General features: G+C 44.0%; 1 protein-coding gene across 5 annotated transcripts in view; it reads left to right on the forward strand.

The window, feature by feature from the left end:
* The window catches only part of thsd7ba (thrombospondin, type I, domain containing 7Ba), a 1,047,195-nt gene that overhangs the window by 1,008,126 nt on the left and 16,453 nt on the right, over positions 1-22,616 (forward strand). For all 5 annotated transcript variants that reach the window (XM_072258592.1, XM_072258590.1, XM_072258595.1 and 2 more), the window contains one exon: positions 335-527. In XM_072258592.1, coding sequence (XP_072114693.1) covers positions 335-527 — 193 coding nt within the window. The remainder of the gene's footprint in view (positions 1-334; positions 528-22,616) is intronic.

Raw genomic sequence — 22,616 nt, forward strand, 5'->3', positions numbered from 1 at the left:
TCATTTTATCCTCTGCTCAAAGTAGCTTACTCTAAATTGCCTGAAAATTCTGTTTAGCACAAAATTTCCAATTTGTTTTGCTCTCTTTGATGTATTAAATGACAACATAACTCAAGTTCTAAACAAAATATCTGAATATTGGAGGAGATGTATAAAGTCTGTTTTGATGCTCAGCAATGTCTGTATTACAGATGAATGAGGTTTGATGGAATGAAACTACTTCTACCTTGTTAATATTTCTTTGCTTTATACAAGAAGGTATCGTTACTCCAAAATGAGCAGAAACTTATCCTTAATGCTGTTTAATAATTGATTTGTTGTAATCAATCCTCAGGGAGGTGTGTGTGGCTGTGAAAAAGGTTTCGTGGAAGTAATGACTCCTTATGGATTTCTTGATTACTGTGCTAAAATCCCCTTGCCTGAGGAGAAGAAAGCTGATGTTAAAATCAACGTGGGAAAGAACAAACTGAGCAATTCAAAATTTCAGGCTTTTTTTAAAGGATGGTCCATTGATCCTTTTGATCCAGGTAATAATTCTATTAACAAGCTAAGCAAGAGACTGTGAGATCTGAAATTGACTGGTCAATATTTAAAGATCAATTAGGTGTTTGTTTAAAGGAAAGAGGAGAGAACTGAAGTAGGAACAGGATTGCTGGTGTCCTCAGAGTCCTCCAGTGAAGAGTTTTGGGGAACAATCCTGAGCAGAATATGCTCAGTCACATATTATCCAAATGCTCTTATGACTTTTTCCTGTTTACTTACAGCAAAATGAATAAATAGGCCAAAAATCCTATTAATAGAATTTATTAAACATAAAGAGTTCACGTGACCATCCACCCTTTATTTCTGATGCCAATGTTTTAAATTTTTGTGTGTGTTCTATTTCTTTGGTTATTACTTTTCTATGAAAATAATGTGCACCCTAATTGCCAATGCCTTGACAATGTTATAAAGGGAAGGGTGTAGCTATGATATTCAGCTCAATCTGTTGGCATATACCATTATTGCAGCAGGTCTCCTGTTGGAGCAGTTTAATCCAGGATTCCAAACTTCCATGAAAGAGAGATCTTTAGCACCTAATAGTGATAAATATTTGTACAATTACATTTATTGTGCAAGTATATGTGTCGTTATTCTTACTAAAATGAATGGTTATTCCTAAGATGACAGCAGCATAGACATTACTGTAGTTATCATTAATATCCATTGGTAAGGATTGATCTACACCATCCTCTCCAATCTGGCCTTGGATTCAAATGATTTATTTAAGCACATTATTAAAACTTAATAATAACACAATAAGATTTTGTGTCTATTAAAGAATACATAAATATGTATGTTCCTTTAAAAGTTAAATTATACACTCAGTGGCCACTTTATTTGGTGTAGAGGTGGAGTACTGTGTGGTCTTTTGCTGTGGTATCCCATCCATTACAAAATTCAATGTGTTGTGCATTCAGAGATGCTCTTACGCAAACCACTGTTGTAATGCATGGTTATTTGAATTACTATCGCTTTCCTGTCAGCTTGAACCACTCTGGCCATTCTCCTTTGACCTCTCTCATTAACAAGGTGCTTTTGCCCACAGAACTGCCGCTCACCAGATGTCCTTTGTTTGTTCTTAGACCATTCTCTGTAAACTCTAAAGACCATTGTGCGTGAAAATCACAGGGGATCAGTAGTCTCTGAGATACTCAAACCACTTCATCTGGCACCAACAATCATTCCACAGTCAAAGTTTCTTAGATCTCACTTCTTCCCCATTCCGATTTTTTGTCTGAACAGCAACTGAGCCTCTTGACCATGTCTGTATTCAAGCTGAGGCCACATGATTGGCTGATTAGATATTTAAGATATATATGTTTGTGTCTACATATATTCAGTGGCCACTGGTGTACTAGCAAAGGAAGTGACATCATTATTGATAAGTGGTTATGCATATATAAGTGATAAAGGCTTCCATATCACTCCACTTTCCCTTTACTGGATGTTACAGCAATGTCATTTTAACACTGATAAAACCATACAGAATAACAAGGACCATTATTATTCTAAAGGCTTTTTTTTTTGTTGTCTGTAATAATTGTGTGTCACAGCTGTTAATATGATAGAATTCCTGCCAGTATTGGAAGGAGAGGATTGTGGCCATTATCAGCCTGATCAGTCAGTATAAACATCACTGCAACAGTTGATGGGTATGGGCAGTTCATTCCAGATTTCAATCTTTTGTGAAAGGGAAAGCCTTTCCACTGAACGATGATAATCAAATGTGCACACAGACATTTAAATCTAATCCAGAATGTGGGATAGAAGTCTGTTTATAGCTGTAAAGTTGAGAAATTGTATTGTCTTGATGTCTCCATCAACACCATCTGAACTTGTAGTCACTTTCATCCTGAACCGTCTCAGACCATACTGACTTGTAAATACAGAACATCAAATTCCTTCATTGTTCCTAGATTTAAATTCCTGCAGTCCCTAACCAAGGGACTGACATTTCAATCAGAACATCCACACAGAAAGTTAGTAAATTTAACTTAATTGATGCCCTAGGGCATGAAGTTGTCTGAAAAAGTTAAGTTGTGTTGAAAAAGGACCTCGTGCTTAGCCAGCGTATATGATGAATAAATCTTCTTGGGCTATTAGCCAGGTACAGGTATCGATTTTAACCAAAAATTTGATGACAAACTCTGCCATCTTTCCTGATGAAGAGTTTATTTGTCTAAATTGTGTTGTTGAGGTGAGATAGAGGTATTTTCCCTCTTCAATACAGACTGAATTGTATTTTTAAAAACCTGACTGTAAGAGTCACTAATGCTTAGATGTGACCTTTTCCAGTAAGAATGATATTCAGGTATGTCCATCTTGGATGGCTTCTTAGCTTTTCCAATCTGGCCTCTTACGTCTTCTCCTTACTCACCTATCATCTTCCCCTGGTGCCCCTCCTCCTTCCCTTTCTCCCATGATCACCATCCTCTCCTATCAGATCCCTCCTTCTCCTTCCCTTTGCATTTTCTACTGATCACCTCCCAGCTTCTTACTTCATCGCCCTTCCTCCCACACCCACATGGCCTCAGCTATTATCTTCCAGCTTGTCCTTCTTCCCTCCCCCCAACCCACCCCACATTTTCCTATTCTGGCATCTTGTCTCTTCCTTTCCACCGCCAATGAAGGGTCACGGCCAGAAACATAAATTAGAAATTCATTTCCATTGGTGTTCCAGCATTTTGTGGATATTGCTTTGGATTTCCTGCATCTGCAGGATCTGTTGTGTTCATGACCTAAAATGAGCACAACAATGGTGTTTAATGGAAATCAAATGATAGGACATGACCATGTTGATGAAAGTTGTGCCATTGTTCCTCATCACTCTACTGTGCGCTACATTCTGTGTTGAACACTTAGTTTATCTCTGCATGAACCTGGAGGATTGATCCAATGATATAAAAGGGCCATATGAGAAATGAATCCTGTCAAAATAAAAACATTTATATTGCATTGTTTGTCTTGATAATGACAATGCTAATTTTTAATCACTATGTCTTTGCTCCTTTCATTTTTCTGGCTGGTATTTACAGTACTTAATTATTTTTTATCACATGGAATAAGTTGACATCCAGGGTATCAGAACTCTAATATCCATTTGAAACTCACTATTGCATTTCACAATTTGGAGTTAATAAGTTATTACTTACTCAGTCAACCAAGAATCCAAATGAAGGCACATGCAAGTCTAAAAGAAGTAGCTTTCCTGGTAATGAAGATGAATTTATGTTGCACCATTAGCATTCTCTTCAGAACAACACAAACCACTCGACAGCCAATGCAGAACTTATGAAAAGTAACCATTGTTTTTTTTAATGCAGACAACTTGCAGATAGCAAACTCTCCAAATGCAACATGATATTGACAACAAACACAAAACGTTGGATGAATTCAGCAGTTCAGGAGGCATCTATGGAAATGAATGAACGGTCCATATTTTGGGCCGAGACCCTTCTTCAGGACTCATGACTTGAAACTTTGACAGCTTATTCATTTCCATAGAAGCTGCCTAACCTGCTGCGTTCCTCCAGCATTTTGTGTGTGTTGATTTGGATTTCCAGCATCTGAAGAATCGTTCGAGTTTATGATTTTGACAGTGGACACAAAATGCTGGAGGAACTCAGGAATCGGGCAGCACCTATGAAGGTGAATAAAAGGTGACTTCAAAATGCTTTTTAGCTTGAAATGCCAACTGTTTATTTCCCTCCACAGATGCTACCTGACTATGAATTCCTCCAGCATTTAGTGTGTGCTGGGAAGCCATGTAGCCAGCATCTGCACAATATGTGTTTGCGAACGTGATATTGGCATTTTAGTTTGATTCAGTAACATTGAGTAAAGACCAAATATTAACCAAGTCACTGGAGGTAACTTGCTCATTTGCATAGTAGTGCCTTGGCATGTTTTGTTTGTAGATTTCAGTTTAACATTTTATCTGAGAGCTGGCTCCTCCAGCAACAATATTAAAGCCAGTTGTTCCCAAGTTTAATTCTTAATTACATCAAAAAACGCATTACTTTGCCTTATATTGTGTTTATTTTCAATCTATTGGTTTTCTGAGAGATACAATATATTTTCTACATAGAATACAATGCACTAAAACAGTGTGATATAATAATAATGAACTAATTTACATTTATAACAATATACAGTATCTATAATTGTGCATGCTTCTCATAAAGCATTTTCTTATGGCTTTGAACTTGCATGAACCAGAATTGGTATTCAGCAAATACAGAATGATCCAGAGGCTGGGGTAACAATCCAGCAACCCAAGAACAAATGCCAAAGCAGATGTGGAACAAAAGTTCTATTATTAAGGATGACCATAACAATAAGCAATGACAAACAAAAAACAACTGAAATGCTCCAAACTTAATCTGGGATCCTACAGCTGAGGAAATTTACAACCCTTACCTGGTCTTGCTTAGATATAACTCTTAAGCTACTGTCATGTTCCAGTCCATGAAGTCCGCATTCCGGTTCACGGTCCGGTCCATTGATCCTTGTTCCGGGTTTCCAGTGTTCTCCCTTGTTCTGTTGAGTGCCTCAGTACAGGAACCTGATTCTCATTTGGGGGGGGGGGGGCTACATAAATAGCTCCTGGGTTCAGCTTCATTTGCTGGACTTCACATTCCGCCTGCAACCTGGCCTGCGTCCTCACCTATAATGCTGTCAAGTTCAACTGCCAGAGCAAGACCGGGGCATTACTGTGTTAAGATAAGGAACAGTCTGTCATTGTTTGGAATTGTCTCTTTGTGTCCTCGCCTTCGCTAGGTAGGTCTGGCTGTTTGCCGCTACCTTGAGTTAGGAACTGTCTCTGTGTCCTCCTCTTTGCTAGGTAGGTCTGGCTGTTTGCCGCTACCTTGAGTTAGGAACTGTCTCTATGTCCTCCTCTTTGCTAGGTAGGTCTGGCCGTTTGCCGCTACCTTGTGCTGCGAACCGTCTCTTTGTGTCCTCGCCTCCACTGGGTAGGCCTGGCCGTTTGCCACTACCCTGAGTGGAGAACTGTCTCTTCATGTTCAGTGTACTGTGTACAGAAAGAGCCCCAGCCCTTGGTCCTGTTCCCAAGGAGGGGGTCCTGGCTCTGTGTGCTGTGTATGAGTCCTGGCCCTATATCTTGCTCCCGAGGAGGGGTCCCAGCTCTGTGTTCCATGTTCCTGAGTTCCAAGTCCAAGGCTCCGAGGTTCCTGTCTCCCAAGACCAAGCCAAGGCTGCATGTTCTCATCCTGTCCATATCCCTGCCCAGCCCTGTAGCCATGTCATGTCCTCACCTAGTTCCGGGATCCCAGCCCAATTCAAGACGCAGGCAGCAATACAATCCCATACATAATAAGTATAGAAAAAGTAAATCAATTACAACAAATATATACATATAAAATAGTTAAATTAAAAATACTTAGAAATATAGAGAACCTACAGCACAATACAGGACCTTCGGCCCACAATGCTGTGCGGAATATGTCCTTACCTTAGAAATTACCCAGGGTTACCAATAGCCCTCAATTTTTCTGAGCTCCATGTACCTGTCCAGGAGTCTCTTAAAATACCCTATCATATCCGCGGGTCGCCGTCAGCCCATTCAATGCACTCACCATTCTCTGCATAAAAATCGTGCCCTTGACATTTCCTTTGTACCTATTTCCAAGCACCTTAAAACTGTGCCCTCTCGTGCTAGCCATTTCAACCCTGGAAAAAAGCCTCTGACTATCCTCACGATCAATGCCTCTCATCATCCTATACACCTCTGTCTCTATACACCTCTATCAGGTCACCTCTCATCTTCTATCACTCCAAGGAAAAAAGGCCGAATTCACTCAACCTATTCTCGTAAGGCATGCTCCCCAGTCCAGGAAACATCCTTGTAAATCTCCTCTGCACCCTTTCTATAATAAGGTGACCAGAACTGAGCGCAGTACTCCAAATGGAGTCTGACCAAGGTCCTATATAGCTGCAATATTACCTCTCAGCTCGTAAACTCAATCCCATGATTGATGAAGGCCAATGCACTGTATGCTTTCTTAACCACAGAGTCAATCTTTGCAGCAGCTTTGAGTGTCCTATGGACTCAGACATCAAAATCCCTCTGATCTTCCACACTGCCAAGAGTCTTACCATTAATACTATATCCTGTCATCATATTTGACCTACCAACGTGAACGACCTCACACTTATTTGGGTTGAACTCCATCTGTCACACCTCAGCCGAGTTTTGCATCCTATCAATGTCCCACTGTAACCTCTGACAGCCCTCCACACTATCCACAATGCCTCGAACCTTTGTGTCATCAACAAATTTCCTAATCCATCCCTCCACTTCCTCATCCAGGATATTTATAAAAATCACAAAGAGTAGGGGACCCAGAACAGATCCCTGGGGCACACCACTGGTCACCGACTTCCATGCAGCATATGACTCGTCTACAACCACTCTTTGCCTTCTGTGGGCAAGCCAGTTCTGGATCCACAAAGCAATGCCCCCTTGGATCCCATGCCTCCTTACTTTCTCAATAAGCCTTGCATGGGGTATCTTATCAAATGCCTTGCTGAAATCCACATACACTACATCTACTGCTCTACCTTCATCAATATGTTTCGTCATATCCTGAAAAAAATTCAATCAGGCTCGTAAGGTATTACCTGCCTTTGACAAAGCCATGCTGACTATTCCTAACCATATTATGCCTCCCCAAATGTTCATAAACCCTGCCTCTCAGGATCTGCTCCATCAACTTACCAACCACTGAAGTAAGAAAAATGGTGCAAAAACAGAAAGAAGTCAGGTAGTATTCATGGGTTCAAAGTCACTTAGAAATCAGATGGGAGAGGGGAAGAAGCTGTTGCTGAATACTGTAGAGGCTAGTACCCATGATGGATCTGACTAATTTTACAACTTTCTGTAGCTTCTTACTGTGCAGTAAACCCCTTTCCCCATCACCTCTGTACCAGACAATGATGCAGCCAGTTAGAATGCTCTCCATGGTACATCTGTAGAAGTTTTTGAGTGTTTTAGGTAACAAACTAAATCTCCTCAAACTCCAAATGAAATATAGCTGCTCTATTGCCTTTTTTTATAGCTGCATTGATATGTTGAGACCAGCTTAGTTCCTCAGAGATATTGCTCACTCTTTCCACCTCTGATCCCTCTATAAGGATCTTGCTTTCAATGGTATATGGCTCAGTGGTTTCTGCTTTATGATAACTTCAGGTAATCATAACTAGTTTCTGTTCATGCACTGCTTATCCACTCTACAGCATAGGTAATGATGTGGCTGTAGTGTTGTTTCTTTTAACTAGTGCATCATTCAGACATCACCTTGTTTTGTCTATGTGCTGGGAAAGTTACACTTAACTTAGTAAAGTTTATTTATACTTCCTGCCATTCACTAGCTGAACTGGATTGAGTCCAGATCTTTTTCGTTGCTTCTGTCTGATTTCAAAAGGATGCTTCTGATGGTTGGATATATGTTTCCTTGGATACTATGGGAAGAGGTTAAAAAGAGAGTCTTTGTTGCATTGAAAACTCTTTCCCAATTCTATAGTGAATTAAGTTTAATTTTCATATGCCAGTTTCTCAGGAATCATTTTGCACTTGTGGGGCTTTCACATTTCAGGTTAATGAGAAACTGAGGTTGTGTGTGAACAAGTGAGCTCACAAAGATTGCCATTTCTGAGGTGCAAACTAAAACCATTACCTCCATTTTGTTGTGTTTTTCTGATATACTGTACATTTCTTATTCATGCCAGTCTCTCATCAATCATCATTCCAGTCCCTAGATGACATATCTCTCAGCTTTCAGTTCTCCTTCCAGTGTGGCTTTGGCTTTAATGATCTTCTGAATTTCCTTTGTATCTATTTGTGTATCTAAATCCAGCCCGTAGAACGCCTGGTTATTTTTCTTTCATCGTTTTAGGCCACCCTGGAATCACTTGCTGAAAAAGCATCTATAACCCCTTATCATGGTTGATCTCTCTGAACTTACTCAACTTAGACGTTGCATTTACAAGTTGGTTTACTTACAGATACGGATCTCTTATTTCATGCTTCTGCTTTGACAGACATAATGTGCACTTGCCAACTGCATTTCTTTTCCTTATTTGTTATTCAGCCCAAAATAAAAACTGTGATATCTTAAGAGTAACTTGTCCAGTCCTATTGGCTCACTTCATAGCTTTTTGTCCTACATTTGGGTGAGGGAATGAATTAGCACTTTGTACTATAAAATTTCTTCCATAGGCCTGGGCCATCGCAATCATACAACACTGTTAGTTGTTCTCATTTTTTGGGTATTGTACACATACCTTTGATGACATGAGTGCTTCAATAGTAAATCCTACTGGCTTTATCAGTTTGCCATCTTGTACTGGTGCTACTGCTCATCCTTTAGTAAAGGTATCTATCTCCAAAATGACTTTTTTTTTCTCTGCGGTAGTAAAGCAGAATTATTTCAGGAAATCTCTTGTCAACATACTTTGACCACTAGCACTTGGCATTTTCTTTTTCCTATTAATTCTCTGACGTTGCTGTATTTCTATGATGTGATGACTGGAAGAATTTGGGTCTTGAGTTAGTTCTAGAAACGTTAATTCTTTCCTGTCCTTTGATGCTTTAAGGTCGACTTAGCTTATTTAAAGAGCTAGCACACATTTTTCATAATGATGAATTTTTAGATTTTTTTTAGATTATGAGAACACTCAGTCCTCTTTTATTGTCATTTAGAAATGCATACATGCATTAAGAAATGATACAATGTTTCTCCGGAGTGATATCACAGAAAACAGGACAGACCAAAGACTAACACTGACAGAACCACATAATTATAACATATAGTTACAGCAGTGCAAAGCAATACCATAATTTGATAAAGACCATGGGCACAGTAAAAAAAAGTCTCAAAGTCCTGAGATGATCGACTCCCGAGTCTCCGATAGCAGGCGGCAAAAGGGAGAAACTCCCTGCCATGAACCTCCAGGCACCGTCAACTTGCCGATTCCTTGGAAACAGCCGATCCCAGCCGACCCTGAGTCCATCCGTCCGAAAGCTCCGAGCTTCCTACCAGCCTGTCCGATACAGCCTCCGGAGCATCATCCTCTACTGAGCGACTTTGACCTCTCCCCGGCCGCTGAAACACGCAAAGCCGAGGATTTTGGGGCCTTCAGCTCTGGAGATTCCGGTTATCACACAGTAGCAGCGACAGCGAAACGGCATTTCAGAAGTTTCCAGATTTTCAGCTGTGCTCTCACGTCTGTCTCCATCAAATCAGGATTGTGCATGGTCCCCTACTTGACAGATAACAGATATTCATCACTGAAGTGGCCGTGTGCACTGCCGTCGCGCCGACATCTTCTCCCCCCTCCCAGGAGGATTTTTACAGATCATCCCCAGTTTACCAAGCTATGCACAGCTTCTACATATGAACAAGTATTTTGGGAGAAGAGTGAAATGGATTTGCCATCTGCTGTGGGGATAAAGGCATCTTCTGCTGAGTGGAAACTTGGTCAGTGGGTTGCGAACTGTTCAAAGGAATGGAAACCTTCCATAACCTGAGAAGAATCTTTTGTTATTATCTGCTATCATCCTGTGGGCTTGTCATCCACATCATACATCTGGATCTACTTGACAGGCTGTGCCAGTATGAAGAGAGAGAACAGTGAATGAGTTCATTGACTTTAATGGGAACCATCGCAGAACTTGAAGGAAAAGAAAAAAAACAATAAACGCCAGGCCAACAGAGCTCGTAACTAAAACTCTCAAACTGAAAGTTAATGCTAACACTGCAGCTGGAAGCAATGACTAAATACTAAACAAATACTTCTCCTTTACAACATCATTCACAGTGCTAGCATTCTCTCCTGGGCAAGGACGAAGGGAGGGAAGCAAGGAGCTTACTTTTGGTCAAGTCTTCACAAGACTTGAATGAGAATAAAGGAGTTAAATACCACCAAAATGAAACACTAATTAGCTGGAGCATACGTACTCACAAGCAGAATTGCTGAATCTGTTCCACAACACGCCCGCATGGACAAGTAGAGCACATGGCAGACTCTGTGGTTGTGAAAACTGCACCCCCCTCCACCAGTGCAGATCCTGTGACACCAGAGACCTGTACCCACTGGAAATCCTGGATGAAAGATTTGCCCAGGATGTCATTGGCCGGAACCCAAGAATGTTCCTCAGAGCCATACCCATCCCAATTGATGAGGTACTGGAACTTACCCCACACCCAGCGAGATGTCAGAACTGCTGCACAGTATGGACTAGGGAACCATTCACCACACGGGAAGGCAGGAGATGGTGACTGGAGTCAGGGAGGAGGTTAACCTGATTCAGCTGGGAAACATGGAGCACTGGCTGGATCTTCATTGATGCTGGTAAGCACAATCTATAGGAGACCTTGTTGATAACCCTTTCCACTATGAATGGACCCAAAAAGCCAACTTTCAGAGAAAGATATCTAGATGCCAGACAAACTTTCTCTCCTGGTCTGAGAGGCCCCTACTGTCGGCGAACCCATTCAGCCTACTGGGCGTGTTATTTCTGAGTGTGCAGCAGACAAGACCTGACCTATCTCCACTTGCACTAGTAGTGTTGGGCCAAATGTTGGGCAGCAGGAACTTCTGCATCAATCTCCTGGTCAGGGAAGAGCAGGGGCTGGAATCCCTTCTGGCACTCGTAGGGGGACAGGACCATGGAGGATGACTGGAAGTTATTATGGTTGATCTCTGCCCAAACCAATTGAGAGTGCCAGGAGGTGAGGTTGGAAGAGGCAAGGCAGTGCAGGGTTGTCTCCAGCTCCTGATTCACTCTCTCAGTCTGGCCATGAGATTAGGGGTGGAAACCAGACAGGAGGCTGGCTGTGGCTCCCACAAGAGAACAGGCCTTCCAAAAATAGGATGTGAACTGTGCTCCTTTGTCAGGCACTATGTCCAGAAGGGAGCCATGTAGCTTGAATGTGTATTGAACCATGAGGGTGGCAGTATCACAAGCCGACAGGACCAGAGGGAGAGCAATGAAATGGGCAGCCTTGGAGAATGACCAGAATAGCAGTGGTTCCATTAAATGAGGGCAGTCCAATGAAGAAATCTACTGAGGTAGGACCAGGAGTGGTGAGGCACAGGCAGCGGACATAGCAGGCCAGTAGATTGCAGGTGAAATGTTTTGTTCTGGACACAAGAGGAACAGGCAGTGATGAAATCAAGGATATCCTGGAACATAAATGGCTAGCGAAATCATCTCAGGGCCCATTGAACTCCTGGATGGCAGATCCAGATGGGAGGAGTGTCCTCATTCCAACACTCTGGAATGCACTATGGCAGGGATAAACAGCTATCTGGGAGATCCCTACACCTGGGCCTGGATCTGATTGCTGGGTGGCTGTCACCTCTGCCTCTATACCCAAGTTACTAGATCAGCAATGCATGGGTGAGGAAGGACAGGGATGGGCTCTAGATTGGTGTTGTCCTTGGACATGTCAAATTGCCAAGAGAGACCATCAGCTTTGGTATTTTTGCTGCTGGGACAGTAGGTGAGGATGAAATTAAGCCGGGTGAAGAAGAGAGCCCAGAAGGACTTGATGGGAGTTGAGTCTCTTGGTGTCATAGATGTAGGAGAGGTTCTTGTGATCTGTCCATACCAGAAAGGGGTGTCCTGCCCCATCCAACCAGTGTTGCCATGCCTTCAGTGTTTCCCCGACAGCCAGAAGTTCCCTATTCCTGAGGTCGTAGTTACATTCTGCAGGAATCAAGCAACGGGAAAGAAAGGTACATGCAGGAGTGCAGCCGATTATCTACAGAAGAGCAGTGGTAGAGTGCAGCCCCGATGCATCACCGTGGCAATGCCGAAGTATGGCTTTAGTTCCAGCAGTGTTTGGTCTGGTTCCCTTGTCCAATGGAGATCTTCTTGGTGAGTGCATTAATGGGGACCTCGATGGAACTGAAGTTCTTGATCTTTAGCGATCTCTGGTCTTGAGGGAACTCACACTTCTCTGGCTTGGTGTAAGGGTTATTCCTGAGAAGCCATTTGAGGACCTTCCAGACAATTTGGACATGTTCCTAGCAAGAGCAGAAATAGATCAGCATGTTGTCTAAGTACATGAAAACAAACTGATTCAATATGTCCTGGAGCATATTGTTGGCCAGGGCCTGAAAAGCAGCAAGGCGAGTGGCCATACCAAAGGGTATGATGAGGTACTGATAGTGATCAGTGGAGGTGTTAAATGCTGTCTTCCACTCATCCCCTTTTCAGGTATGAATAAAATTATGAGCATTGTGCAGATCTATCTTGGAAAATATGATTACTCCCTGGAGATATTTGAATGCAGAGGTAAGCAGGGAAAGAGGGTAGCAAATCTTCGCTCTGATGTTGTTTATGGGTTGTTATGCAGGGTTGGAGCTTGTCTTCCTTTTTGCTAACAAAAAAGAAGCCAGCCCCTGCTGGTGAGGTTGATGAATGGATAAACCACAAGGCCAATGCCTTCTTGATGTGCACTTCCATAGCCATCACCCTTGGATGAGAGAGGGAAAAGAGCTGGCCCCGGGGAGGTCCAGTACCAGGTAAGATATCAATGGTGCAAACATATGGCCAATGTGGAGGAAGAAGGTGGCCTTCTTTTTACTGAAGACCTCAAGAAGATCAGCAAATTCATCCAGAATGCCAGACAGGTCAACATTAGCAGTTGAGACAGAAGGGGATTCAAGGACCAAAGCTTGAGCTGGACATAGACAGGTAGAGAGGGATGACATTTTTCAGACTTGAAGTGCCTTTAAGGACCAATCAGTCTATGGTTTGTGTTAAGATAACCAGGAAGTGCCAAGAACCAGCAGTGTTTCAGGTGAATTGATCAAGTAGAAGTTAAATTGCTCCTTATGGTTGCATTCAAGCACAAGTTGGAGGAGTTCTGTGGAAAGGTGCCCAGAGGTTGACCTTCCAAGGCATTGACACCGAAATTTTCTCTCAATTTCGGAGGCAGAATTCTCCATTTTTGAGTCCGACAGATATCCATGAGATCTCGCCTGCTCCAGAGTCTATTAACACATGAAATTCACGGATCTGCGACTCCCACGACAAAGAAGTGGAGAACAACACAGAATTAGAGGAACCTGATTCTAGGGAGAACCAATCCCTTTCCTGCTAATGAGCATCCTCTTTTACTGGGTGCTTGGGACATGAAGTCCGGAAATGTCCTGGATTGTCAAAGTGGCATCAGGAACCTATTCTCTGGCACCGATCTTGTTCCTCCTGGGACAGTTGCATGCTCCCCACCTAAACAGGCTCCTCCATGGACTGGGTACTGGGTGATAATGGACAGTGATCCGAAAAGCATGAAGTTGAAGACACTTTTTTCCTTGTGCCACTCAGATGCCCAGTTGTCAACTCGAATGGCCAAATTAATCAAGTCAATTGGGCTGTTCTGCTCATCACGGACAGCAGGCCTGAGCTGTACTCCTGCACTCAGTCCATGCTGTAAAGCAGTGATGAGGGATTTATCATTCCAACCTGTTTCCACTGCAAGTGTGCAGAACTTTACTGCATAGTGCATCACTGTCCCTCTACCCCGGTGCATGTTCAGGAGTCAGTGGGCAGATTCCTGATCCTGTACTGGAAATCAAAAACTTGTCTTAATTCAGCAGCAAAACGCTGAACCAACTGGGCTGCAGGGAAACGTTGCTCCCGTAGATGGTTCAACAGGCTGAGTGGGGGTCCATCTAAGAGATATACTATGTACTCCGGTGTTCACGCATCATTACTGAACTGACCAGGCTACACTGAGAAAGTGAGCTCACACTGAGCAATAGATTTCCTGGAAGACCTGGAAGATCCACCAGGAAGACTACTCAGTTCTGGCTCGCGATTGTCGGTGGCCGAGGGTAATGGGAGAGCAGAAAAGGAGGATCTGGTAGATGCTAGGTATGGGACTGACATGACCAAAAGCAGTTGAAATACATTTGAAAAAGTGCTAATGGCTGTTACCTAATGCTGGCTGTCGGCTGTAAACTCCCGGACTGTGGCTGTGGGAGTAGAGAATGCTGCCGCATGATTCTGATTGTCTGGAGTTACCTGCTGAACTGTTGATGCAAGGGCACACACATGTTCTTCCGGTTGGGACTGGGCTTATTATACGACGATTTTCTGTCGCATTGGTTCAGTCACTTCTCTCAACGCAGGTTCTGTCACCTCTCCTGTCTGGCCAATGACTATCAAGACGAAGTTCAGCTGCTCTATTTCTTCTGGGTCTATTTTCATGGTCAAGAGTTCCTGACAGGTTGTGCAGTAATGACCCAAGTGCGTAGAGAGAGAGAGAGAGAGACTGAAACGGGTCAACAGTTCACTGACTTTAATGGGAACTGTTGCAGAATTTGAAGGAAAAGAAAAAAAACTATAAATGTCAGGCCAACAAGGGCTTTAACTAAAACTCTGAAACTGAAAGTTAATGCCAACACTGCAGATGGAAACAATGACTAAATACTAAATGATTACTGCTCCTTTGTCATGTCAATCGAAATGGTAGTCCTAATTCCTGGACACAGATGAAGGTAAGCAGGAGCTTAAACATTGCTGTGCTTTTGGTCAAGTATTGACAAGACTGGAATGAGAGCATGGGAGTTCAATACCACCACAATGAAATGTTAGTTAGCTGGAACATGCATAGTCTTGTGCACGATTGCCGAACCTGTTCTGCGATACACTTGTGTGGAAGCGTAGACCTCATAGCGGAATCTGTGGTTGTGACTCTAATTCCCTGTTTGCTCATCAGCTTATCCTCCCTGTGAATATGTTTCATCCAAGTGGTTTGATAAATGTTAATGCTAGTAAATATTCCTCATCAAGCTTTGAATTTCAGTACCTGTTTCCTGTAACATGGTCGCTGAACATATAAACTCTTCTTGTTTATTATTGAATTCCAATTCCTACTTAGAGTGAGACTTTCATCTTTGTTAAAATTCTGTTCCTCTAGTTCTATTTCAATAGCTTCCTTTACCAGGTGGACCAAAAAACCATTGGCACAACACAGTAGTTTTGCGCCATCAAAGCCAATCCTATGGCCATTGCGATTGCAATGTTTCGCTACTGCCGATTTTGCGTGGTAACCCAAACAGAGACTTCCTGTGCTCCTTGGTGCAGGTTTTCACTGCGCTTCCTGTCTTGCTGATATATGCTGCACCGCATTCACGCCAGCCAATTTCAGTCCCAGCATAACTTTGACTCGCATCAGCTATGACTTGAGCTTCCTTATGGAATTGTGGATGGTATTAATTTGGTATTTCTCCAGAATCCCTATGATCCTTCAAGAAACTTGGGAAATATAGGGACGACAAGCAGTAGTGACAGGTTCCTCCTTGTCATTAGGTTTCCTAGTTTTTCTGTAGCCCTTTTGAGGGCCCGATTCATTTTCTTTCTCTTGTAGCCATTCTGTAGGAATTTCATGCAAAATCATTGTATTTCCTGAGGGAGACTTTCCAAGTCTGAAATAGTTTTTGCACAGTTAATCAAAGTAGAAAGAACCACTCTACATTGGGAGGCAAGATAGTGGCTGTTATTGTTGAGGTATAAGTCCGTGTGAGTGGGTTTCCGATAAACGCCATGTCCAAGGCTACTGTCCGGTTTTCCTGTGAATGCGGAACAGCATATAGTGGCCAGATGGGAAGCCCGGTGGAAAACTGCATCAAGGAGCACAGGAAGTGTATCCTTTTGGGTTACCAGGAAATATTAGCGGTAGTAGAACACTGCATTCACAATGGCCATAGGATTAACTTTCACAATGTCCATAGCATTAACTTTGATGGCACAAAACTACAGTGTTGCTCCAATTGTTTTTGGAACTGCTTGGTAAAGGAACCCATCGAAATAAAGCTAGAGGGAAAGAAATTTAACAAGGACAAAGGTCTTGCTCTAAGTAAGAACTGCATTTCAATCGTAAACAAGGTCGGAAGGCGGAAACATGATTGGATGAGGACCAACCATTCAGGAGGGATGGACTACAAGGGTATAGATACCACTGAAATAGATATGCCCAGGCGTCATCCCTGAAGAAGATGGCAGAGTTTGTCTTCAAAAGATTGGTTATAATCAATATCTTTACCCAGCTGGAAGGCCAAGACTAGTTTATTCATCACATACGCCAGAAAAGCACGAGATCCTTTCTCACATAACCATATAACAGTTACAGCACGGAAGCAGGCCATCTCAGCCCTTCTAGTCCGTGCCGAGCACTTACTCTCACCTAGTCCCACCGACCTACACTCAGCCCATAACCCTCCATTTGTTTCTTGTCCATATAGTTATCCAATTTAACTTTAAATGACAACATCGAACCTGCCTCAACCACTTCTGCTGGAAGCTCGTTCCACACAGCTACCACTCTCTGAGTAAAGAAGTTCCCCTTCATGTTACCCCTAAACTTTTGTCCTTTAACTCTCATCACATGTCCTCTTGTTTGAATCTCTCCCACTCTCAATGGAAAAAGCCTATCCACGTCAACTCTATCTATCCCCTTCATAATTTTTAATACCTCTGTCAAGTCCCCCCTCAATCTTCTACGCTCCAAAGAATAAAGACCCAATTTGTTCAACCTTTCTCTGTAACTTAGGTGATGAAACCCAAGCAACATGCTAGTAAATCTTCTCTGTACTCTCTCTATTTTGTTGACATCTTTCCTATAATTCAGTGACCGGAACTGTAGACAATACTCCAAGTTTGGCATTACCAATGCCTTGTACAATTTCAAAATTACGTCCCAACTCCTATACTCAATGCTCTGATTTATAAAGGCCAGCATACCAAAACCTTTCTTCACCACCCTATCCACATGAGATTCCACCTTCAGGGAACTATGCACCATTATTCCTAGATCCCTCGGTTCCACTGCATTCTTCAGTGCCCTACCATTTACCATGTATGTCCTATTTTGATTAGTCCTACCAAAATGTAGCACCTCACATTTATCAGCATTAAACTCCATCTGCCATCTTTCAGCCCACTCTTGAACTGGCCTAAATCTCCCTGCAAGCTTTGAAAACCTACTTCATTATTCACAACTCCACCTATCTTAGTATCATCTACATACTTACTCATCCTATTTACCACCCCATCATCCAGATCATTAATATATATGATGTTACGTACCCCGTAACTGGGTTGCCAAACCAGCAGAAATGGATCACTCAGTTGGAGTCTGGATTACTAGAACTAAGAAAGTTTTATTAAAGAAACAAGCAACACAGTAAGCGAAAGGATAATAAATGCAACAGTTCAGCAATGATAAACACACATGTGCACAGAATTAAGATAACAGCATCAATCAAGCTCTATCGTTGTCTAGGGGTAAGTGACCAAATTTCAAAGTGACACAAAAGTTCAGTTCGCAGTAATCGTTGCCATGGCGATGGACAACGTGGGGGGAGAGAGAGAGAGAACGGGAACGACTGATCAGTCAGACACGGCTTCCACTCACAGACTGGCGATATTGCTCACAAGCAGCTTTTGGGCAGGTCCTTGGTGATGTCACCTGAGGTCACCGACTGTGACCCCTCCTCCCGATGCTGTCGATCCTCTGCAGTGAACCCGGCACCCAAGCGAGGGCGGACACATACCGGGTTCCCGCTGATCGTACCTTTCCACCCTGTGTGTTTAAGGTCCGGTACTTTCCACCGCTTCGTGAGAGGCACACCGCTTCCAGGGTCTCGTTACCTCGGGTGTCGTGTGTCCTGCCTTAGCGAACCTGTCCCTTTTTATCCCCCTGCTGGGGTATCGTCTGTCCATCACTTCAAACAGTTCAGGGTTCAAAGGGGGAGCAGCTCCAGACAGCTCTCTCTCCCGTCCCTTCATTACACATCTCCAGATCGCCTGTCCATCACTTCAAACAGTTGAGGGTTCAAAGGGGGAGCCGCTCCAGACAGCTCTCTCCCGTCCCTTCATTACACATCTCCAGACGCTGCTCCATTGTTCCTTATCTCTCCTTCCCCTGAGGACAGGTGGCAGACCACTTGCTGATGCCACTGATGCTAACCCAGGCCAGCAAACATCTTAATTTTATGTATATTCTCGTCACACTTCCCCCCTTTAAGGATTTTTACCGGGAGGTAAAAATTACAAACATGAATACATTATTTGATACACACACAAATATACATCTTTATCAGCTATTTGGCTAACACAGCGAGTTTGAAGTTGTCAACACCCTGACAGACAGTCATCACATTTTCTCTCCCTTTTATATGTGTTATTAGTAATCCCTTAGACCAGGCTCCAACTCAGCAACCTTCATAGTGGCCAAAAACACTGATGAATTTCGATCAATGTAACCTCTCATTTGGTTTTGTCCCGGACCACAATAACAAGGGTCGTCCCATTCCGATTTAGTTTTCTCTCGCAAGGGCTTAGTAGGAGCGGGAGGGGTAGTGACCGCAGAGTTATTGCAAAACTTCCTACAGTACCCCACCATCTCCAAGAGCCTTCTGAGGGCCCTCTTGTCTGTCGGGGTTGGGAGGTCAGCGATAGCCTGTACTGTAGCTTGCATCGCTGCCAGCTGCCCCAGTGTCACCACAATTCCCAGGTAAATGACCCTCATGTGGCCAAATTCATTTTTTTCAAGATTCACTATCAAGCTGGCTTCAGACAGCCGTATTAAATTGCCAATACACACCTCTGTGTTCGTCAGCCCTTTAGTCACTGAATTACTCATTATATATGGATGTTGTTTGCTAGGCTAGCCTATTGTAACAGACATCACCCAACGTCCCAGTTCTTTGCATCGCCTCGGGACAATCAACCACACGGGTGCGAGTCGTTTAATTACTCCTAAAGAGTCGCTTTGTTCGGGGATTAAGGGAGAGACCTTATCAGTAGACCTGGCCAAAACAATAGCCTTCTCCCATCTGATCGATCCCATACTAATCTTTTCAAAATGTTTTTTTTCTCTTATCAGGGGGCCCCTAGCTTCATTGATTGCCACGCTAACACCAACTAGGTTTGTTAGCATATCAAAAGCCTGTGACCGTCTCAGTTCGCGTCGGTCATGATCAATAACATCCTTCCTCCTGGGCAGTCGGTAAACCTCTTTCATGATTCCACCAACTGTTTCCTCCAGCACCGCAAAATGTCCACCGGGGGGTACCTCGTGGGCCATGTTAAAAACCTCATCCCCATAACTCTTTTGCACCACCCCTACTCCTCATCTGCGGGTACTGTACTTGATTTCCCTTTTTTCCTTAGCACTTCCTCCTCCACACAATAGCCTACTAGTTCCCTTGTCAAACCCGTGTCAGAGAGAGCTGTCTCTGCCAAAACCATCAGCCCCTCGTCTCGCTCCTGCGTCTGCACAAGTTCTTTCCTGGCTACTGCTACGTCTGTCCTAGCTCCCTCACTGCCTCTTGTCTCACTACACTCTTTCTTTTCATTTTCTACCCTCTTCTCGTACAAGGTTGGCAGAAACGTTTCAGCTAAATTCACTACCGCGGTCCCGTGATGAACCTGTGAGTCCATGGGCGGGGTCTCAATGCTGGCAGGGTGACCTGTCAATCTCACGACTAGGAACACGATTCCCCCGGCGATGTCATTACCGAGCAAGACTTCCATGCCTTTCATCGGTAATTCGGACCTCACCCCAATCGTGACTAGTCCAGAGACCAGGTTGCTTTGTAAGTGTATCTGGTGCAAAGGGACTGCCTCTGTCCCTTCCCCAAAACCTTTGACCTCTACCTCCCCAGTCTGGGTCTCTGAGCTAAACTCTAATACACTCTTCAGTATTAGTGACTGACACGCTCCCGTGTCTCTCCAGATCCGCACTGGAACTGGTTTTAACCCCTCCTTCACTGACACCAATCCGGCCGAGATAAACCTCTCGCGCCCTTCCTGAACTTTGGCAGACCTGACCATCCCTAGCGGTTCGCTTAACAGCTCGATACAGCCATTCAAAATTTCCGCTTTTCCTTTCCCCGTCTCCTTCCTTGGGGCAAAGCACCTGGACGCAAAGTGTCCAGCTTTCCCACAATTATAACAGACGACCCCAGGGGACTTCCTACCAGACTGCTCCCGGTCTACCTTATCCTTTTCACTCGTCCCTGGCTTACTTTCTGACTTTTCTGGCGGACTCTCCCCGCCGTCCTGACTACCCTTCTGGTAGCCTTTACTCGGGGCAAACTTCATTTTATGTGTCAACGCATACTCATCCGCTAACTTAGCAGTTGCGGCTAACGTGGCTGCCTCTTTCTTATCGAGGTAGGGTCTCATACCCTCAGGGACACAACCTTTAAACTGCTCAATCAGGATCAGCTGTAGCAGTCTGTCATAATCCCCCTCTACCCCCTTTGAGGTGCACCAACGCTCACAATATGTCTGCATCTCACGGGCAAACTCCAAATACGTGCGGTCCCACTGCTTCTTCGCATTCTGGAACCTCTGCCGGTATGCCTCTGAGACCAACTCATAAATCCTAAGGATGGCCTTTTACCACCTCATACCTCTGGGCATCTTCCGCGGACAAAGCGGAGTAAGCTTCTTGGGCTTTCCCTTTCAGTACACTCTGAAGTAAAACAGCCCACTTATCCCTCGGCCAGTCCTGACTTATAGCCACTTTTTTGAAGTGGAGAAAGTACCGATCCACGTCGGTATCGTCAAATGGGGGAACCAGCCTAACCTCCTGGGTCGCCTGGAACCCTCCACCTTGGTTCGGCACGAGCCTCTGCTTGGCCCTTTAACTTCTCCAGCTCAAATTCCCTTTCCCTCTGTTTCCCTCTCTCTTCTCGCTCCCATTGCCTCTCTTTCTCCTCTTTCTCCAACTGTCTCTCTCTCTCTTTCTCTTCGCTCTCCAACTGTCTCTCTCTCTCTTTCTCTTCTCTCTCCAACTGTCGTACCCGGAACTCGTGCTCGAGTCTCAGTTTTTCAAGCTGCACCTGTACCGCGTCTCCAGCAGGTTTTTCAATAGACACCACCCCCAGTTCGCCTTGGGGAAACACACCTTTAGATACATAGTGCTCTACAATAGCTCTGTGTATCTCCTCTCTCCTCATTGTCGACTTCACCTTAGCAAGATTCAACCGTTTGGCCACAGCTACCAATTCCGATTTCCTGGCATCCTCTAATGCCTCCAAGGTCGGCGCCTTTATAAATTCCTCAGCCTCCATTTCTGCTGTTTGTCTTTTCTTTCTTTCGGGAATTTTAACCCAATCAATTTACTCCGTCCCAAATTTAGCGTTCAAAATCCCGGATGAGAACCCCACTTATGTTACGTACCCCATAACTGGGTTGCCAAACCAGCAGAAATGGATCACTCAGTTGGAGTCTGGATTACTAAAACTAAGAAAGTTTTATTAAAGAAACAAGCAACACAGTAATCGAAAGGATAATAAATGCAACAGTTCAGCAATGATAAACACACATGTGCACAGAATTAAGATAACAGCATCAATCAAGCTCTATCATTGTCTAGGGGTAAATGACCAAATTTCAAAGTGACACAAAAGTTCAGACCAACTTAGTTCAGTTTGCAGTAATCATTGCCATGGCGATGGACAACATGGGGGGAGGGAGAGAGAGAACGGGAACGACTGATCAGTCAGACATGGCTTCCACTCACAGACCGGCGATATTGCTCACAAGCAGCTTTCGGGCAGGTCCTTGGTGATGTCACCTGAGGTCACCGACTGTGACCCCTCCTCTGGATGCGGTCGATTCTCTGCAGTGAACCCGGCACCCAAGCGAGGGTGGACACACACCGGGTTCCCGCTGATCGTATCTTTCCACCCTGTGTGTTTAAGGTCCGGTACTTCCCACCGACTCGTGAGAGGCACACCGCTTCCAGGGTCTCGTTACCTCGGGTGTCGTGTGTCCTGCCTTAGCGAACCTGTCCCTTTTTATCCCCCTGCTGGGGTATCGCCTGTCCATCACTTCAAACAGTTCAGGGTTCAAAGGGGGAGCAGCTCCAGACAGCTCTCTCTCCCGTCCCTTCATTACACATCTCCAGATTGCCTGTCCATCACTTCAAACAGTTCAGAGTTCAAAGGGGGAGCCGCTCCAGACAGCTCTCTCTCCCGTCCCTTCATTACACATCTCCAGACGCTGCTCCATTGTTCCT

This window comes from Mobula birostris, chromosome 5, assembly GCF_030028105.1.
Source record: "Mobula birostris isolate sMobBir1 chromosome 5, sMobBir1.hap1, whole genome shotgun sequence".
Lineage (NCBI taxonomy): Eukaryota > Metazoa > Chordata > Chondrichthyes > Myliobatiformes > Myliobatidae > Mobula > Mobula birostris.